Raw genomic sequence first — 19,216 nt, 5'->3', positions numbered from 1 at the left:
TCCTGGGGACAAAGTGACCGAGCACATGTCCGGCACCTGGCGCGGTCGGGCAGGAAGTGCATGAGCTGTTAGTGATGTCATGAGAAACAGCGCTCCAGGCCAGGCCGTGCCCCGGGCGCTTCGTTTGTTCCCCCGGCAGGCTCGGGAAACGGGCACAGATTTACAGACCAGAGACTGTGGTGGCACACCTGTCCCCAGGCACCCGTGGCGGGTACATGGTGGGGGTGGGGCTGGAGCCAGGCGTCTGGTTCTGACACCTGTGCCCTCTCTGCTACGCTCCCTCCGAACCCGCGAGGTGCAGAACAGGCACCTCCAAGGGCCTTGCCGGGGCATCCTGGTCACTCTCCAAAAAGACCAGCCCCTCCATCTGGGAGCCCCGAGGCAGAGGGGTCTTTCTGCAGCCCCCAAATCTCCGCTGTTCCAGGGCCTTCAGGGACCCTCCTAACCCAGCCTGTGCCTCTGGCGGCCCCTTGTACCCAGGCCCGGCTACAATGCTGAGCCGTGTCCCATGTCCTTTCTTCCTTTCTGTCTTGGGCCTGCTGCTGCCCCAGCTGGAAGCCCCGCTCCCCTCTGCCTGGCAGACGTGTCCCAACCCCCAGATGCTCCACGCCTCCCACCCAGGCCTCTCGGTGCCCCTCACCCCTGCCCCCGGCTGCAGTTGCTCCTAAATCCCCGAGGTCAGCTTCACCTCTGTGGCGAGCGAGGGCCTGGCCCCAGCACGGAAGGCCAAGGCCAAAGCCGGCACGGGAGCCGTGGCCTGGGACGCTAAACCCAGGGCATAGCGTGAGGTCAGGAGAGCAGGGGTCCGCGTCCGGCTCTGCCGCTTGCTGCCTGCTGGGCCCCAACCTGCTCATCTGTGAAAGGGGAGGACGTGGGGTGGCCCGAGGGTTCGACGAATCCATACCCGACAAGCGTTAGAACCGTGTCCGGCACTTAGTTGACACTCAGTCACGCTAGCTGTCATCATTACTGTCATTAGCATTCACACTGCATCCCTAGATCAGCCACCTCGGAGAAGGGCGTCCCCGGCGCTGGGTGTGTCATGACTGGGGTGTAGCCATTTCCCCAGCCCGCCCCACCCCGCTCAGCCCGCAGAGTCTGTGCCCTCGCCAAGGCCGGGCGGCAGCTGGGCAGGCAGGGTGGCCCCTGGCAGGACCTGCGACTCCCCAGCCTCCCAGGCGGGGGCTAGGCGGGGGCCCGGGGAGGGCGCACCTGGCTTCCCAGAGCTGGGCAGAGCCGCTATTTATAGCACCGGGAACGCGGCTGGTTTATTTCAAGCTTCACAGATCCCAGAGGAGAGCAGGCTCCGAGCTGGGAGGGGGCTGTGGGGCCCTCCTCAGCCCCTTTCCGAGGCAGCTTCTAGTACATTCTCCAAGGATCCACCAGTTCTCCCAGGTCCCCACCTGGCCCAGCCTGGCAGGAACCTGCTCTTTGTAGCCCACGGCCTGCTGGTGGGGTCCCCACTGTGTCCCCCTTCAGCAGAGCAGAAAACTGGGGCCCAGACTGCTTAGGACACAGTGTCAGTGTCAGCACAGAAAGGGGCGTGTGGGGCAGACACTCATCGCACCCAGGTCTGAGCCAGGCCAGCTGATCTCCCGTGAGCGTTCACAGACGGAAGCTCAGAGAGGGAAGGAACTTGCCCGAGGTCACCCAGCAAGTTAGAGGTGACGAGGGATGAGACCCAGGCCCTGTGCTGGGCACTGGGAACTCTGAGATCTGGCCCTGGCCCTCAGCGGGGTGGTTGGGGCAGGGCTTGCTCACTCGTTAATTTTTCATTCATTCATTCATTCACTCACTGTGCACCACATTGGGTGCCAGGCTTCAGGGCTCAGCACAGGGCAGAGATATCCGAGCCTGAAGGTCAGGTGGTGAGACAGGTGCTCACCGTGGCCTTGCGTGCTCTGTGTCCCACAGGAGGGCCCCCATGGAAGGATCCGGAGGCAGAGCACCCCAAGAAGGTGCAGCGGGGCGAAGGTGGTGGCCGGAGCATCCCACGGTCCTCCCTGGAGCACGGCTCGGACGTGTACCTTCTGCGGAAGATGGTAGAGGAGGTGTTTGATGTTCTTTATAGTAAGATCCTTCCTCATTCCATTTGGGGCCCCCAGGGTGGGTGGGAGCCCCAGTCCCCGCCCAGCGGAGGAGGCCCCCTCTGCCCACCGTGGGACCTGTGCAAAACTAGACCCCGAGGCAGGGGACACTGCCTGCCCCGGCCCCGACTCATCCCTGCCCCCCACGGTGTGGCTGTTCCACCCCGGCCCGGGTTCCCGGACACCGTCCATCCCCACTGCCCTGCCCTGGCTCAGGGCGCTGCCACCCTCCCCTAGAAGTGGCCCTAGGCTCGCTGTGACCTCCAGGCCGACTCCCTGCTACCCTCACCTGCCCTGTGATCAAGGGCGTCTTCTCAAAGCACAGGTCTGACCATGAAGGTCTGCCCTCCACGGCCTTCGGTGGCTCCTGTCACCCTCAGCGTGGTGCTGGGTCCCACCATGCCCATCCCCGTCCCCCTCCCAGCCTTGTCTCCCCGCCCAGGGGCACAGACCCTATTGATCCGCCTCACAGAGCCACTTCCTGTCCTCCAGCACACTCTGGCTCATGTCACACGTCCTCGCCTCAGCACCACCGTGTCTTTTGGGACTGCCTCTCCCGTCCCGTGGCTGGGGGACCCCTGCATCATGCCCTGAGGCTCAACTCTGGAAGCCCCCTCCCCCTGGCTTGGGCCCCTCTGGACACCTGCAGTGCCCTGTCCCCTCACTAGCCCAGGAGCCCAGGGTCAGCGGCTGTGTCTGCCCTTTCTGGCTATCCCCAGTCTGCATTCCAGGGCCCAACAGCAGCAGGTGCTCAGGTGATGTTTGCTGAATGACTGAGTGAGAGCTGACTGCTCGGCCAAGTCTTTCCTGCAGGGAGAGGAGTGGAGACCTGGCCTCCCCTGGGAAGTGTCAGGTTGCAGAGAGTCTCAGGGCCCCAGCCGTAGCCTTCATACTCCCAAGGTGACCTTGGGCAGGTCCCTGTGGTCCCTTAGGTCCCACCTCATTTATTTCTGACTTTTTTGATCCCTTCCCCTACTGCAGCCCTGGGTTTTATGGAGCAGAGGTTTGCGAGGAAATTTACACTGGTCCAACGTCAGGAGGAGGAGGCCCTGTGGGGCCAGGGGCCCAGAGGCCCTGGGTGGGCACGCTGGCCACCTTGAGATGGGAGGACTGCCACACACGGCTGGCTGTCCCTCCGTGGACACTTTGGCCAACTGCACGGCCTGTGCCCAGAGCCCCCGGTGCTCTTGCCCACCCCTGGCGTCTCTTGACCTCCTTGGGCAGAATCCCGGGTGGCCATGAGGGGACAGGCCTCTTTCTGGCCCTGGCTGGGGACTGCCACGTGGGGTGATGACAGATGTCCTCACGGCCATCCCCCAGCCCTTGGTCCCCAGCCCATCTCCCCTGCTCTGTCCCACCACTGCTCTGCCCCCAGGTCTTCTCGGTCTGTCTGTTCCTCTGTCCTGTCTCTTTCTGGATTCCCTCCGTGCTCCTCCCCTCCTGTCTTTCTTGCTCTCTCGCCTCTGCCTCCCTCTCTCCTTCCGTCCCGCTTTTTCCTTGCAGCCTGGCTCATGCAACCCCCTCTTCTCTGTCCCTTGTGCCCTCTTTTCTCTGCCATCCCTTTGTCTTCCCCACCCCCTGCCCGAGCCCCTGCTGGAGCCAGGTGCCCCGAGTGGACAGGGGCCTGGCTGGGGAGGGACCCCTCAGGTGCAGGCGACGGGGCCCTGTGCACAGCCCTTCCCGCCCTACCCCTGCCTGTACGGGGTTATTCCGAGTGGAGTCTGCAGTCGCCAGGGGCCTGCGGGAGCCCCGCCCCGGGGGGAGCCACTCCGCATGGCCCAGGCTCTGGGGCGCACCGGCCCTGGCCCCAGGCTGGCTGTCCTCTCATGCCAGGCCCCCCTTCTCGATGCCCCCACAGGTGAGGCCCTGGGAAGGGCCAGCGTGGTGCCGCTGCCCTACGAGAGGCTGCTCAGGGAGCCGGGGCTGCTGGCCGTGCAGGGGCTGCCCGAGGGCCTGGCCTTCCGGAGGCCCGCCGAGTACGACCCCAGGGCCCTCATGGCCATCCTGGAGCACAGCCACCGCATCCGCTTCAAGCTCAAGAGGTGAGTGCGGGCAGCCTGGGGCCGGACCACGAGCATGGGCCAGGGCAGGCCAAGAGGACCACAGGTGCCATCTGGCTCAGCCACCTGCGGCCACTTACCCAGCCAGGGGGGAGGGAACTTAAGACACCCAGAGGGGATCCTGGTTGTGAAGGCTCCCAGTCTGAAGGCAGAGGTGAGGCCAAAGCGTGGTCACAGAGCAGGATCTGAGCCGGCTGTTTAGTGGCGGAAGTTTCCCCGAGGACTCTGGCATTGCCAGGAGACTAGACGAGACTTGGCTTGGGACAAAACGGCACTCACGGCATTCCAGGTGTCGAAAGTGGGAGAACCCGTGTTATGTGCCCACTGGAGTTATAAATCGGGTTAATTAGGGACAGAGGGGAAGGGAGGTTGTTTAGGCTGGGCAGGGTGGTGTCCTTTGGCAAGAGGACAGCCTGAGGGCTTAAGATTGAGCTTGTCTCTGCAGTGCACAAGCAGGGAAGAGGGGAGGCGACAGGAGAGGTAGTCCCTGCCTCTGACAAGATCTTGTCGGTGGGCTGGAGAAGAGGGCAGGCCTAGGACGTCCAGTGGCCTCACTGCGTGGCGCTGGGCACAGCACGGCCACCTGGGGCCCCACCCCCACCTGTAAAGTGGGGACTAGCTCCCGTCCTGCCTCCTCAGGTGGCTGTAGTGTTCCGCAGAAGGTGGGGCCAGGGGACTGGGGAGGGACAGGTGCAACAGGCAGGTGTACGAAGCTGTCCCTGTGTCCTCTCCTTCACCCAGGCCACTCGAGGATGGCGGGCGGGACTCCAAGGCCCTGGTGGAGCTGAACGGCGTCTCCCTGATCCCCAAGGGGTCCCGGGACTGTGGTCTGCATGGCCAGGCCCCCAAGGTGCCACCCCAGGACCTGCCCCCCATGGCCACCTCCTCCTCCATGGCCAGCTTCCTGTACAGCACCGCGCTCCCCAGCCATGCCATCCGAGAGCTCAAGCAGGAAGCGCCCGCCTGCCCGCTCGCCCCCAGCGACCTGGGCCTGGGCCGGCCCGTGCCAGAGCCCAAGGCCCCCGGTGCCCAAGACTTCTCCGACTGTTGTGGTAACACCGCCCCTGGGACCTCCAAGTCTGGAGGGTGGGATGGAGGCCACTCATGCGGGGACATCCTCCCAGGGCAGGTTGGGATGCTTGGGCCCTCCCAGGCTGGAAGGAGGCAGGTTTGGGCAAGGGGCTGGGGCTGGGCAGACGGTGTCCTGACCCAGGGCCCTGCTCAGCCACCTATGACAGTGTCCTTAGCTTGGGACCAAGACGCACCTGGCGGACTCTGTGAGGAGTCTCTGAAGGGAGAAAGCGTCTCGCTCAGCCCATATGCACTTAATGGGCACCTGCTACACACAGCTTGGATTAGGGCTCTGGGGCGTAGGAGAAGGAACAGCTGAGTGTGAGGGAGACCTGGGCTCCTCTCCTGGCTCCTCTGCTGAGGGCCTATGTGACCCAGGGCAGGTCTCTACCTCTCTGAACCTCAGTTGCCTCATCTATAAAATGGGGGTGCTAGCAGTACCTGCTTCCCAGGGCTGTTATCACGATTAAATGGCAGATCGGCGGCGGCAACAGCAGCGTCTCCTAAGAGCAGGTTGGAAATGCGTGTTCGCGGGACCCGCCTGTCTGGCTGAATCTGAAGCTTGGGGACGGGGCCCGGCAGTCTGTTTGGATAAATCTGCCAAATGGTTCCAGTGGGCTCAGGTGTTTTATACTAAAGCACTGGGTCCAATGCTGGGCGCATAGTAGGTGCTTGTAAGTTATATCAGCTGTATAACTTGGAGAGGAAAGGACACCCCCTCCACAAGTGTGTGGGCTGACCAGGGTTTAGGACTTACACACCCGGAACAAGTGTCCCCACCTGGAGAGGGCGACCTCCAGCGTGCGGCCTCGCTGATCTGGCGTTAGGGTGGCAGATTCTGGGGCAGAATGTCTTAGGCCTCTGGTCAGGGAACTTGCCTTGAGTTCGTGATCACGGCGCTCAGTTCTGGGGTCTCCCTGGCTGTTACCCAGAGCCGAAGCCTGTGCCCCGGTGCTGGACCTGGGGAACACCTCTCGGGGCCCAGCTAGAACCTGTCCCTTTTGCTTGTCCAGGACAGAAGCCCACGGGACCCGGTGGGCCTCTCATCCAGAACGTCCACGCCTCCAAGCGCATCCTCTTCTCCATCGTCCACGACAAGTCAGGTAGGATAGCACCCGCGGCGGCGCCGGCCAGGTCGGATCAGGGTTGGAGGTGTTGCTCACTGGGTTGGAAGCGTGTCCTACCTGCACTGTCCCCCTGAGGGCCGGGACTGTGGCCGACACCTCTCTGGGTCTTTGTGAGAAAAGGAGGAACGGCTCTGCTCAGGGGGCTGCGAGTAAAGCCAGGGTGTGATGGTTACTATTGCTCTGTGATAAATGACCCCAAATGTGGCTTAAAACAACGAGCATTTACGACTTCACACTTTCCGGTGGTCGGGAGTCTGGGAGCGGCTGACCTGGGCGGTTCTGGGTGAGGGTCTCTCGTGAGTCTGTAGCCAAGGTGTTGGCCGGGGCTGCCGTCATCCAAAGGCTGGACTGGGGCCGGAGGGGCCGCTTCCAGGCTCACGGGCCTGGCTGGCGGCAGTAGGCCTCGTTCCTCGCCACGTGTGCCGGCCTTCAGGGCTGCCTGGGCGTCCTCACAAGGTGGCAGCTGGATTCCTCAGGGTTCATGATCCAAGAGGAAGGAGGAAGCCACATGTCTTTTATGACCCAGCCTTAGAAATCGCTGTTACTTCTGCCGTATTGTAGCCATTAGAAGCCAGACACCTGATCCATCTTACACTCAAAGGGAGGGGAATTAAAGTCCACCTCTTGAAGGAAGGAATTATCAAAAAAATAAAAATATAGATTTATAAAGTACCACATAGAGAGACTGAGAGCAGGAAAACTTGGGATTCAGTTGTACCGGGAGGGAATGAATGAAGACTGCAGCAGTTTTGCTTTGTGGAGGTCTCAGCCTCACCTCCAGTAAGAGGCTCTTGAAGAAAACCCAGTGTCCTGGGATCAGAATGGAGACGCCCCCCCACCCCCCACTGCCCCAAGTGAGACCCAGCCCTGCAGGGAAGGGACCTGGAAATCCAGGTGGAGCAGCGTCCCAGGGGGCCAGTGGGCGAGGGACACAAGCTGGGGTCGAGCCTCACTGGGTGATCTCGGGCAAGGTGCTCAGCTTCTCTGAGCCTCAGTTTCTCTCTCTTGCAAAATGGGAATAAATCTATGTTCAAAGATTATCATGAGGGATTAAAGAGGATATGTATTATATATATAAAGTACTTAGCGCAGGTAAGCACGTAATTAAAGATATTACTTTTACTAATTATAATGAACCAAATGATCGTTCTTGTAATTAATATTAAATCGAGGCAGGGGGTTTGGTTTTGTGGGAGAGGCCAGCAGGGCTGAGGGTTTGGGGGAAGCTGACAAGACCAACGCCAGGCGAGACCTGAGGCATAGGAGGCGCAAGGGTTCGATCTTTGACACCCAGACTCGGGCTGTCACTCCCTGGGGAGGACCCCTCTCCCCCAGCCTCCCGCCTGTCCGGGGCAGGACGGGGCCCAGGGTGGATGGGCGGAGCCCACGTGGCACATGGCTCCCAGGGGCGAGGACAGAGGCAAACTTTGGGGCAAGAGGAGAGAGCAGGTGGGGGCGAGGACCCTCAAGGCACCCTGGATTTGTGCAGGGTCTGAGGTGGGCGGGGGCGGAAGAGCCAGGGCCGGCCTCGGGGGCTCTGGCGGAGAGAGGCGGGTGTTCACGGTGGCGGGGGCAGTGTGACGTCCCGGGGCCCTGCTTACTTGAGCCTCCTGTGTTTTGATAGAGAAGTGGGACGCCTTCATAAAGGAAACCGAGGACATCAACACGCTGCGGGAGTGCGTGCAGATCCTGTTTAACAGCAGATATGGTGAGTGGGCGGCGCGGCCGCCGCGTGGCCCCACAGCCGTGTGGAGCATTCATTACGTGGCAATCACTCGTGTTCCCCAACACGACAGCGGGAGCCATATGCTGGCACCCGCGCGCCGTCAACGCTCATGTCACCCAGCGCGGGCTCCTCCTGTCTGGGTAGGGGGTGGTTGTGTCAATATTTCCCTTCCAGATTCTTCAGGGGGCGGAACTGATGGCAGAGCCCCAGACCCGGACTCCGCCGTGGGAAGCAGGGCGGGGAGGGGTGGATCGCCCACGGGGGGGACTGTCCAGAGGGCCCAGAGAAGTCTCTGTTGGCCTCACGTGCTTGCGGGTCCCCACGGCACCGTGCCGCTTCCTGCCCCCTGCCTTGGCCTGTGCCCCACACCTCAGTGGGGCAAACTCCTCATTGTTCTTTGAGACTCAGCTTGGCAGTCACCTCCTCCAGGAAGCCTTGGGGTCCCCAGCCTGGGCCTGGGAGGCCCCCGCAGCCCTGGTGGTTTTCTCTCTGTTACGCGTGCACTTGATGTGCCTCACCTGCTCTGTCTCCCTGGGGACCAGGACAGAGCCAGGCCCAGAGCAGATGTCACCCCCTGCACGCTGGGCAGCAGATACAGGTGGCGTAACCGGGGCAGGCGTGGGGTGCTCCAGGCTGGCGAGTCTCAGGCCAGGAGGACGGCCCAGGCGCTGGTGGCGGAGAGGTGGGGCCTCGGGCCCCCTGCTGTCCCCCTCACACCTGTCTTCCTTAATCCCGGGCTGTCCTCGCTCCTTTGCCCAGTCTTCAGTGAGCCCCGTCTGTAAACCCCACTCAGTGGTCAGACGCAATGTGTCCCTTGCCTGGGTGGGTGGCTCTCTGTCCCTGGGGAGAGGACACAGGCACCCACAGACTACTCAGGGACCACACAGGTGTGACGTGGCTAATGACGCCTGAGTTGTGCAGACCCCTGCCACAGGGATGTCCTCTGCACAGGGACCCTACCCAGAGTTGTGGGGACCATGGCACCGAGGCGGGAAGAGGGACTCGGTGGCCTCGGGAACTCCCTGCACACTGAGGTGGGAAGAGCAAGCCTGTGCCAGGAGTCGGTGGGCTGCCCGGGGGACGGCGGGTCGGCCTCCCTCACCTGGGCACTCTCCCCAGGAGCTGACCGGCGGGGCTCTGCCTCCCCCACCCCCGCCGCCAGCATCTTTCTTGCTCCTCCCTCCTGCCCTCTCTCCCCTCATTGGTCTTCCTCCCTCCCTTTCCGCCTTCCTTTCCTCCCTTCTTTTGTCTTCTCGCACATTCCCTGTCCATTCACTTGCCACTCGTGCATCTTGAGCCCCCACCTGTGCCCAGCCCTGTACTGGGGGTGGCTCAGCTGACTGTGGTCTCAAGGTGCTTCCGCAGCAGCTGAAGGTGTGTGTGCAGCACAGCAGTGAGCAGGGGCGTAGAGTGGCGGGCACAGGTATGCAGGAACACATGGTGGCTGAGGTCTGGAAGAGAGGAGAGCTCAGGGGAGGTGATGTCTCAGCAGGCTGCAGGAGTCAAGGCTGGCTTCATGGAGGAGGTGCCCTTTGGTTTGGACCAGGAGTGGGGAGGCCCAGGGACGTGGGCTGGGGCTGAGCGAGACTCCGGAGGCGTTAGCGAGGACTCAGGGGTAGGCTGGGTGCCTTTGATGTGGCCCCCCCAGCCCACTCCCTGTTCCCCTCTGCTCAGTAGCTGGAAGGGCCGTCCGCACCTTCACCTGAGTCCCTCCCTGCCCCGGGCAGGTGTGAGCCTAGCAGGCAGTTGGTGGGGGGACTGGGGAGGAGCCGGCTCTGTCTGCCTTGGGAAGGTTCCACCCCGGCCGGCAGCACAGTGGCCCGGGCGAGACCTGGGCGGCCGGCAGTCTTCCGGCCTGTGCACACGCTGGGCTTTCCAGGATGCTGGGCTTTTCCAGATGTCAGCCCCTGGGCCAAGTCCAAGGAGTGCTGGGTGTGGAGTGGTCAAGGCCTTGATCCTCCTCAGGCCGGAGCTCCCTCTGCACGCTCCGTGTAGCTGCCCCGGGGAGAAGGACGCTCCCCCCGAGAACTGGGTGACTCCACGGGTGGGGACATGGTTTGGCAGCTGGAGGCGTCCTACAGACCCTGAGTGAACAGCCTCTGCTCCCGGCCCGTCCTTTCAGCCACCAAATCTGGGTGAAGTGGGCCAGCGATGGGATGAGGGGTGTAAATGGGGGAAAAGCAGAAAAAGAAGAAACGGTGGAGACTCCAGCCTTCGGGAAACCTCAAGGACACTCGCCTGGGAAGATGTTGGGGCCAGCTGGGGGGCTGAGCCCGCAGCCCCAGCAAACCAGACGACAGAGGAGACGGTTCATGTGGACTCGAAGGACTGATCGCTCAAGGGCTGGGGCTGGGCTGGGGGAAGGGAGGAGGGGGAGAAATAGTTTGACAGCTGTTGAGATTTCGAGGGTTTAATTTGACAACAAGCTAAGTGTGACTTCACAGTGGGATCTGGCTGCCAAAGCCACCAACGCAGACTTGGGCCCCATCAACAGAAAACAATGTCAGCGGCGCCCACTGGAGGGCCAGACAGCTCTGTCCTGCCCTGGCCAGGGCGTGGCGGGAGGGGGTCCAGCTCTGGGCTGGCACTTGCAGGCACACAAAGAGAGCGTGAGGAACAGCGAGGAGACGTGGGACCCCTGAGAGAGGACAGTGTGACGGTCACACGGGGAGGCGAGAGTGGACACCCAGCACTGCCTGTCCCTGAGACCTCCCAGGCCCTGGGGAGAATGGAGACCTGTGAAAGCACCAGCCCGTGTCAAGCATGTAGTAGGTGCTTAGGAAGTATTTGGTGGGCGAGTGAATGAAAACCTGGAGCTGGGGTGAGAGCGAATGGCTGAACGGTGCAAGGCCAGACCTCGTGATCTGGAAGAACAGCACACGGAAGCAGGTCCCCAGCCCCTGTGCCGTTGGCAAAGGTGTCGGTGTCCTGTTGGTGGCGCTGGTGAATGAAGGGCGCGCCGAGCCCCTCCCACGAGGAGAGGACACACCTGTGCCCACCTGTGTGGCCGGAGTCGCCCCGCCAAGGGCAGACCTTGAGCCTGGGCACGTCCTTCCGCCATGCATGCATTCCTCCCCCAGCGCTGCAGGGAGCTACGTATCTGGCCCCGGCTAATGGCAGGGCTAGGGCAGTGACAGAGCCTTGCTTCCGTGGCGCTCTGTTCCGGACAGCGAACACGTAGGTAGAGATGGGTGTGGACGCAACGCCAGGTAGTGATGAGGGGGGGACGACAAAGCCATTGGGGTGGGAGGGGCAGAGACTGCTTTAGGCACATGAGGTGCAGTTATGTGACAGGACGGGGGAGGGCGGCGTGGGGGCCTCCAGGAGAGATCTGGGGAGATGCCCCGCGATGGGTGTGCACCTGGCTGGGTGTGCACCTGGCGTGGGGGAGGCAACAGGGGGCCAGGGGGGGGTGGAGCAAGCCAAGGGGTGAAGGGGACAGATGAGGTCAGAGGTGACGGGGTCACATAGATAGGACTTCGGCTGCACTGAGATGGGAGCCCGTGGACATTTTTAAAAAGCCAAGTGACATGATTTGATGTTAAGCAGGATTTCTCTGGTCGCTGCACGGCCAGAGTGGTGTCGGGGTGGTGGGAGGTGATGGTGACCGTAGCCCCGGGGCCCCGCATGTCCCGCCCCTCCGTCTCGCGCTCAGCCTTGCCGTTGCTCTTCCAGCGGAAGCCCTGGGCCTGGACCACATGGTCCCCGTGCCCTACAGGAAGATCGCCTGCGACCCAGAGGCTGTGGAAATCGTGGGCATCCCGGACAAGATCCCCTTCAAACGGCCCTGCACGTACGGGGTCCCCAAGCTGAAGCGGATCCTGGAGGAACGGCACAGCATCCACTTCGTCATAAAGAGGTGTGGGCTCCGCTCGGGGTGCCGGGGTGTCCGGACGGGGCGGGGCCCTGGGAGGGGCGGAGTAAGGGGGTCCTCGGACTTGACACAGAGAATGTGGCGGGCCTGGGAGAGAATTTCCAGCCGTGTGGCCTCTTCTCTCTGGGCCTCTTGAGGCGCGAGTGGGAAGTCGAGGCACGGTGCCTGGCCCAGTCAGGCACTTGGTGAGTTCCTAAGAAGCGCTGTCTCCCTCCCGCTAAGGAAGACCTGGGGCCTTTGGGCTTCCTGCTGTCACAGAGGCCACCAGAGCTCAGGCCGGGCTGGGCCAGCCTCTCCCGCTCCCGTCTGCTGGGAGTTTGAGCACCTCTGCTGTCCTCCCAGGCTGCCGGCCCGTCCTGACGCATGTGTGAGTGGGAGAGGCCAGGGGAGATGGACTCCAGAGCGGCAGCCCCCAGGGAGTCCCCAGGGCACCTGCCACCCCAGCCTTGTCCTCCCACCACGCAAGCGCCAGAGTCCCCAGGCAGTGCCCAGACTTCCTGGCACGCTAGAGACAGAGGGCGGCCAGAAGCTGTGTGATGCAGCCTCCTGCCTCCGGGCAGCACCGCGCTGGGCCCTTCCCAGACGTCTGTTCCTGGACGCCCCCTGAGGGTGCGCTCCCGGGGTGTTCGCACTCGCCACCTGCCTGCTGCCGCGGGACTGAGCAGGGATTGAGGGCGGGGACTGCGCTTTGTTCACTGCCGAATCTGCAGCACCTGGAACAATCCCTGGGCTGTAGTCGTTGCCCAGCACGTATTTGCAGAGTGAATGAATGAACGGATGCTTGTTCAGATTTGGGCTCTTGCCTTTGAGAGCTTCTCCGTAGCGCTCAGGAAATAAACGGGAACAGGAGAGAGAGAAAAGGGTGGGTCGGAGGAACCAGGGTGGTTGGTGCCTCGGAGAGAAGGTCCCGTGTGTGAGGACACAGCTGGGGGTTGGGAGGGGACTGCGGGAGGAGAGTGTGGCAGAGGAGTTGGCACACGCCCGTGGCCCAGATATCCAGGGCTGTGAGCAGGCAGGGGCCAGAGCAGAAGTTGGGGTCACTGAGAGCGTGGCATTGTCCCAGGGCCGTGGGAAGGACCCCTGCAGGGTTGCTGGAGGCTGGAGCCAGGATCTGGGGGACTCTCTGGCTGCTGGGGGAAGAGTCTGGGGAGACAGGGGCAGAGACTCCCGAGGACCCCGAGGCTGTAGCCCAGGCCGGCAGCAAAGGGGCTGGGGCGGGACCTGTGTGATGGGCGTAGGGAGAACGTAGCTGGTTTGGGGACATGGCTGGTTTGGGGACATGGGCGGAGGGAGAACGCAGCTGGTTTGGGGACATGGCTGGTTTGGGGACATTTCGAGCTGTGATAGGATTTGCTGTGGATCGAATGTGGGGGGTGGTTGGGGAAGCGCGGAGACAAGGACCACCCGAGTCTGAGTTTACTGACTGGGGGGTGGGACGGTGAGTTCACCTCGGGTGTATTAAATTGGAGACGCTCAGGACACGAGAGGCTCAGGGGACAGGTCTGGGTTAGTGAGAAAAATCCGTGGGCTGTCACCGTAGGCTGGGAAGAGACCACCGGGCTGGGGAGAGAGAGATATGAGAAGAGGGTCCAGAGAGACCCCAGGGATCCCCACGTTGGAGGTCGGGGCCAGGGAGGGTGAGAAGGGGTGGCCGGAGGGGTGGGAGGGAAGCCAAGGGGGGAGACTGTTCCGAGGTCAGCTCTGACCGTGTGGGAGCGGGAGCTCGGAACCCTTCTCCGGCCCCCAGGACAAGACACGCTCTCGCTACCCTGCCCGCAGCCACCTGCCGGCCTCGGTGCCGCTCTGGCTTCCCACGCCCCGGATCCCGTGCACCCTTGGGCGGCTGTCCCCGCACGTGAGCTTCCTCCCCTGCCGCCTCCCAGCCTGCTGGAGCCCCCCTCCCCCGCCTGCAGCGGCCCCTACCCGCCCTCCCACCTGTCTTGTCTTTCGGGGCTTGCTTTCCTCTGCCTCCAGAAGCCCTCCCTTGTCCTCATTCGGAAAGAATGTCACCCTCCGGCAGCAGGTGGCTTCTCCTTCCCCCTTAGCGCACTCCTCACCTGCTCGCATGTGGCAGTGGGACCGCGTCCGAGCCGCCTCTTGTACCCTCACAACACTTACTGGGGCCTCACTTGATAAATGATTCTGGAGGGGAATTGAAATCCATTGCCCTTTGGTCAGGCAGTGCTTACTTCTGTCTAGCTTAAATCTCTCTTGCTGCTGCCTAAGTCCTTTGCCCTCAGTTGGTTCCTGGCGGGAGGCTAGGGTAGAAGAAAGCGGTAAGGGCCCCCCTGCATCCCCTCACGTGCCTGAGCATGGCCTTAGGCCCTCACTGTGGCTGATCTTGAGTTCCCCGCTCCTCTGTGCAAACCGTAGCCCTCTTCACCCTCCACCGGTGTCTGCCAGGCACCTGCAGCCCTGCCCTTCACTGGGCTCTGCTGAGGATGTCACAGAACAGCAGGCACAGTCGCAGTAGGCGGCCACCCATGGGATGAGCTGAGGACACATCGAAACACATTCCCGGGTGTGCAGGGCCCAGCAGCACCGGAGCAGCAAGTCTGTGGGGCTTCCTGGAGGAGGCGGCTTTGGCGTCAGGCTGGACCAGGCTTAAAGCCACTCACTTGCATCCGTGATAACCTTGGACAAGTGGCTTCTCTTCTGAGCCTTGGTTTCCTCATCTGTAAAGATAGGGACAGTGCTGTCCCCCGACCCCAAAGGTTTTTCAGCATAAAATGGGGACATGGCTGTAACAGCCTGGCGTGTAGCACAGGCCTCTTCCTTCACCACATTTCCTGCGTGATTGGAAGCATAGCTAAGTGGCCCGCGTTCAAATGCTTCCCGTTTCCCAGCTGTGTGTCCTTGAGCAAGTTACTTAACTGCTCTGTGTCTCACTTATATAAAACGGGCCTGATACCTGTCCCCGCCCCATAGCGTTGATTGGAGACTAAGGGACTTGGAACAGCGGCTGCTGCGTTCTGAGCCCTCGGTACGTTTTTCTCTGTTGCTCACCCCAGACTCGTCAGTTAAGCATCTGAGATGGTCCTGGCAGACGTGGGTCAGGAGAGGGCTTACGGTGGAGTCGGGAGCTGGTCTCTGCCCTGGCCCAGTGTCTGTGGGCCGTGCGGGTGGGGGAGGTCAGGGTGCTCTCGGCAAGGCCTGTGGGTCTTGTCGTTGGTGGAACAGGCCCCTCACCGCAGCTTGTAGGTCTGGCCTCAAAATCCTGAGGCCTCTGTTCCCACCAGCATCTAACACAAGCCCTGAGCATCTGAGTTCACCCCTCAGGGGCAGAACTTAAGTGGAGAAAGTATCTGGAGAAGATTCTAGACCTCGGGACTATGCTTGGAGCCCTGACAGTCAGTGTGTGTCAAGCCTTCTGGTCTGGCAGCCGTGAGGGCATCTGACCTTCTCCCTGACATCTGTCCCCGCCCCGGGAGTGGTGTGAGCCCCTGGTGCTGTCCTGACCCCCCCCCACCCCCGCCACGCTCCCCATACACAAATAATCCCGTGGGTGATAGAAGCGCAGTGGACACTGGCAGCCCCACCGTGGGTGGGGGGCGCTGAGGAAGGGGCCCAAGACCAAGGACACGGTTTCCCCCAGAAGCGCTCCCCGACGCTGCTTCTCGGCCCTGTGGGACCCAGATGTGTGGGCCTCCGGGAGCAGCGGGGGTCCGGGCCTCCCAGAATGAGCACGGAAGGTGCACCCAGGGGCGCTGGGCGATCCAGGTTCTTTCCCGGGACTGACTTTTTTGCGTCTGTTTGAATTTCAGGAGGGACCCCCCGGGGGGTTGCTGGGTATGTGGGCTCGGACACCCCCTCATTCACCCCATGTCACCTCCAGAGCCTGAGTGTTGTCACCAAGGCCTCATCTTCTCGTCCAGCCACTCCGTGGCACGAGGCCTATGCTGCAGCCCCCAGCCAGCTGCCCGAGACCCCCGACCCGGCGGGCACCGGCTGGGTGGAGCTGAGGGTAGAACGGAACAAGGCCGGCCCTGGCGGCAGGCAGAGCCCGGCCCCTCCCTCGCCCACCTTTGCTGCGGCCTCGTCTTCCTGGCCTGGGCCCCCCACCCGTCCCCTCCAGTCCATCCCATGGCAGTCGGGGCTCCTCGCTGCCCCCGGGTAGAGGCCGGGCCTGAGCACAGCACCAAAGGCCGTGCCTCCCCTCCCCCAGCCTCCGCTGGGCCTCAGCTTGCCCTTCCCTCCTCCACGAAGGGTCGGCCTCTCCCTGCTTGGGTCCCCTTGGTGTGAGGGGTCCCCAGGTCACCCTGCATGGCCATTCACTATGCCCTTCACTGAGCCAGACACAGAGGGGTTGGGTGATGACAAATGACTCATTCACCGTCAGGCGCTGGTGGGGAAAGGGCTTGAGTCGTTTACCCGGGGCCAGAAGAGGCCCCCAGGGTGTGGTGAATAGGCTGGAGCCTCCAGGACCACCCGGGGCCTGGCCGGTGCCTTCCTGGCTGTGGGGAAACGGTTTGGGATGTTCTGTTCTGCGCCGTGGCGTCTCCCTCGTGCACACCAGCCTGGCGCCCCGATCTGCAGCTGTAGCTGTGCGTGGCGGACTCAGGGGTGGTCACCGACGGGGGCCTGGAGGCGTCTCCCTGACCCCAGCGAGCCCACGAGCCCGCACATTCTCACACTCGTCTCTCCTCTCTCCCCAGGATGTTTGATGAGCGAATTTTCACAGGTATGTGGGCACCGCCTAGTCCATTCTGAAGCCTCCAGGTTAGTGCCCCAACAGGCCCTGAGCTGTCATCACGCTGGACCCAGTTCCCTTGAGTCCCTCCCCTGGTCTGTGGCTTTTGTGTCCTGGGACGGACAGCCCTGGGCTCCCAGGTGCCACAGACCCCTGGGACAGCCCCTCGAGGCGTGGGAAGCCCCGGACAGGAAAAATAAAGCTAAAGTTTGCTGAGCACTGACACGGGCCAGGTTCTCTTCTAAGCTGTTGGCATATTTTATTGTAATTTAATTTAATTCCAACGGTCCTGTGAAGGCAGCTCTGTTCCTACCCCCCAGTACAGGTGAGGAACGGAAGCCCCCTGGGGAGCAGTGGCCCCTGGCTGCGCCCTGGGCAGTGCGGCTGCGGAGCCTGTGCCGGTGGGCAGCGCCTCGGGAGGGAGAGGTGGGCTCCGCCTGGGGCAGCAGAGGCAGCACAGATCTCGGGGTGCGAGGGACCTGGGTCCCAGTTCTGGTCCTGCTTCCCACCAGCGTTGTGACCTTGGACAAGGTCTTACGAGCCTCAGTTTCCACATCTGGGCAATGGGAGGATGAGAGTGCCTTCCTCTGGGTTCCTGGAGTAATGAAACGAGAGCCTGGTGCACCCTTGGGGGAACCTGGCCCCTTCCGGACGGCTGGTTCCGCCACAGTGGCGGCTTGAGGGCCGCACAGCCACCTCTGGCCACGGCCTCTCCTTCCTCCTGCCCTTGTCCTCCCACATCCCTGGCCTCCGCTGCCCCTGGGGCCGCTGTTCCTTCTTCCCAGGGAGGCGTCTCCCCAGGACCCTTCCTGGCTGTCATCTGGGCATGGAGCCCGCGAGGAGAGGCAGAGCCAGACCCCGCCCCCAGGCAGCCCCCACGAGCGTCACATGGAGGCCCCTGCCCAGGTGCCCCACAGGCAAGAGGAGGCCAGAGGGCCTCGTCCTGACCTCCCTGACTCTCCCCACAGGGAACAAGTTTACCAAAGACCCCACGAAGCTGGAGCCAGCCAGCCCGCCGGATGACACCTCTGCGGAGGTGTCTCGGGCCACCATCCTCGACCTGGCCGGGAATGTGCGGTGAGGCCCTGCCCCCCTCCCAGCCCTCGGCCACCCCCACTCCGGGCTGGGGCCGTGTTCCTGCAGGGGGGGACGGGGCCTAGGGTGGCTCCCATGCCCTGCAGGCACATGGGTAATCACGCGCAGACAGGCACGCACCCCACCGCGGGCTGGGAGACTCCGAAGCGAGGGGAGGGGAGGACGGAGATGCCGCCTACTCCTTCCACCTGGACGACTCTCACTCATACCCCTGGGATCTGGCTGATGTCCCTCTCTCACAAGCCTCTAAATGCCACACTCGGTCAGACGCCTGCCCTGGTGCCCACCAGGCCCTGCCCCCAGCACACGGCCTGCTCACCACCCACCAGTGCGTCCCACCCAGGCTCTGAGCTCCTGGGGCCAGGGCTGGGCCATTTATCCCAGACTGCCCGAGACCAGCCCCAGTTCCCCCTGCAGAGCTCTGGTAGACGGGGGGGGACTGACCAAATCCCGGGGGCCCCGCCCACCTTCACTTCCCAGCCCCTCTCCAGACTGCCTCACCCCTTCGCGGCTGGCAGCCCCTGCAGCTCCCAAACCCCTGCGCTGAGCACGGACCAAACCCACTGTGCCGAGCCCGGGCCTCGCAGCTCCCAGCCGGCCTGGAGGGTGGACGCCCAGACGCTTCACCCCAGGCAGCCCTGGGAACTGTGGGCCCTGAAGACAGGGCCCTGGGGGGCCAGGGGTGATGTGCCAGGGGTGTGTCTGAATTGGCGGTGGCTGCTGTGGGCCCCTGGCCGCCTGGCGGGGCAAAGCTGGGGCAGGGCAGCCCTGCAGAGGGCTGACGCCGCGTCATTTCGTGGCTTCCCTTCACAGGTCAGACAAGGGCAGCATCTCTGAAGACTGTGGGCCAGGTGAGGAGGAGCAGGACCCGCTGTGTGCGGTGGGGCGCAGGGCCGGGAGGGTGGCCCCCAGCCGCGGCCCGCAGCCGTGGGGAGGAGACCAGCCCTGACCGGGAGCCTGAGTGCTGGAGTCTCCCGCCCACCCCTGCCCCCAGGCCTCACACCGCCAAGGCGCAGGGCATGCTGGGGGCCACGGAGGGGCGTGGGGCGTGGGGGGTGGCGCCCCAGGTCCCGGCATCAGCACGGCTTCCCCTCCGCGGGTCTGCCGCTAGGGCGCCCACCCGGCCTGCATTCCTGGTCTGGGTAGGAGCTGGGGCTGACATGACTTTCCCTGGGGGCTCACTAACAAGTTATAGATGCAAGAATGTTCTGGAATGACTCGCCCTGCCCGGCCAAGCTCGTGCCAGACCTGACCGGATCCCTCGTTTCCTCCTCACAGGAACCTCCGGGGAGCTGGGCGGGCTGAGGCCGATCAAAATCGAGCCAGAGGACCTGGACATCATTCAGGTCACCGTCCCAGGTGAGGGACAGGCGCTGGAGGGCCGACCTGCCCCAGGGATCGAGTGGCTCGAGGAGCGGGGCTCCTGGCCCATGGGGACAGAGCTGTCTAGTTAGCCCCTCAAGGGCCTGTCCTGGCCAGGAAGGGG

At 63.2% G+C, this 19,216-nt stretch overlaps 1 protein-coding gene across 4 annotated transcripts in view; it reads left to right on the top strand.

The window, feature by feature from the left end:
• The window catches only part of GTF2IRD1 (GTF2I repeat domain containing 1), a 106,309-nt gene that overhangs the window by 38,490 nt on the left and 48,603 nt on the right, over nucleotides 1–19,216 (top strand). For 3 of the 4 annotated variants that reach the window (XM_069485657.1, XM_069485656.1, XM_069485658.1), the window contains 10 exons: nucleotides 1,915–2,070; nucleotides 3,946–4,129; nucleotides 4,889–5,199; nucleotides 6,232–6,321; nucleotides 7,970–8,053; nucleotides 11,747–11,930; nucleotides 16,601–16,626; nucleotides 17,604–17,712; nucleotides 18,544–18,581; nucleotides 19,009–19,089. In XM_069485657.1, coding sequence (XP_069341758.1) covers nucleotides 1,915–2,070; nucleotides 3,946–4,129; nucleotides 4,889–5,199; nucleotides 6,232–6,321; nucleotides 7,970–8,053; nucleotides 11,747–11,930; nucleotides 16,601–16,626; nucleotides 17,604–17,712; nucleotides 18,544–18,581; nucleotides 19,009–19,089 — 1,263 coding nt within the window. Of the gene's footprint in view, nucleotides 1–1,818; nucleotides 2,071–3,945; nucleotides 4,130–4,888; nucleotides 5,200–6,231; nucleotides 6,322–7,969; nucleotides 8,054–11,746; nucleotides 11,931–16,600; nucleotides 16,627–17,603; nucleotides 17,713–18,543; nucleotides 18,582–19,008; nucleotides 19,090–19,216 lie in introns of all 4 variants that reach the window. The other variant, XM_069485655.1, reaches the window with a different exon arrangement.

Source organism: Eulemur rufifrons, chromosome 14 (assembly GCF_041146395.1).
Source record: "Eulemur rufifrons isolate Redbay chromosome 14, OSU_ERuf_1, whole genome shotgun sequence".
In the NCBI taxonomy this organism is placed as follows: domain Eukaryota; kingdom Metazoa; phylum Chordata; class Mammalia; order Primates; family Lemuridae; genus Eulemur; species Eulemur rufifrons.
Note: the sequence above shows the minus strand (reverse complement) of the source record. Positions and strands in the feature narration are given on the sequence as shown.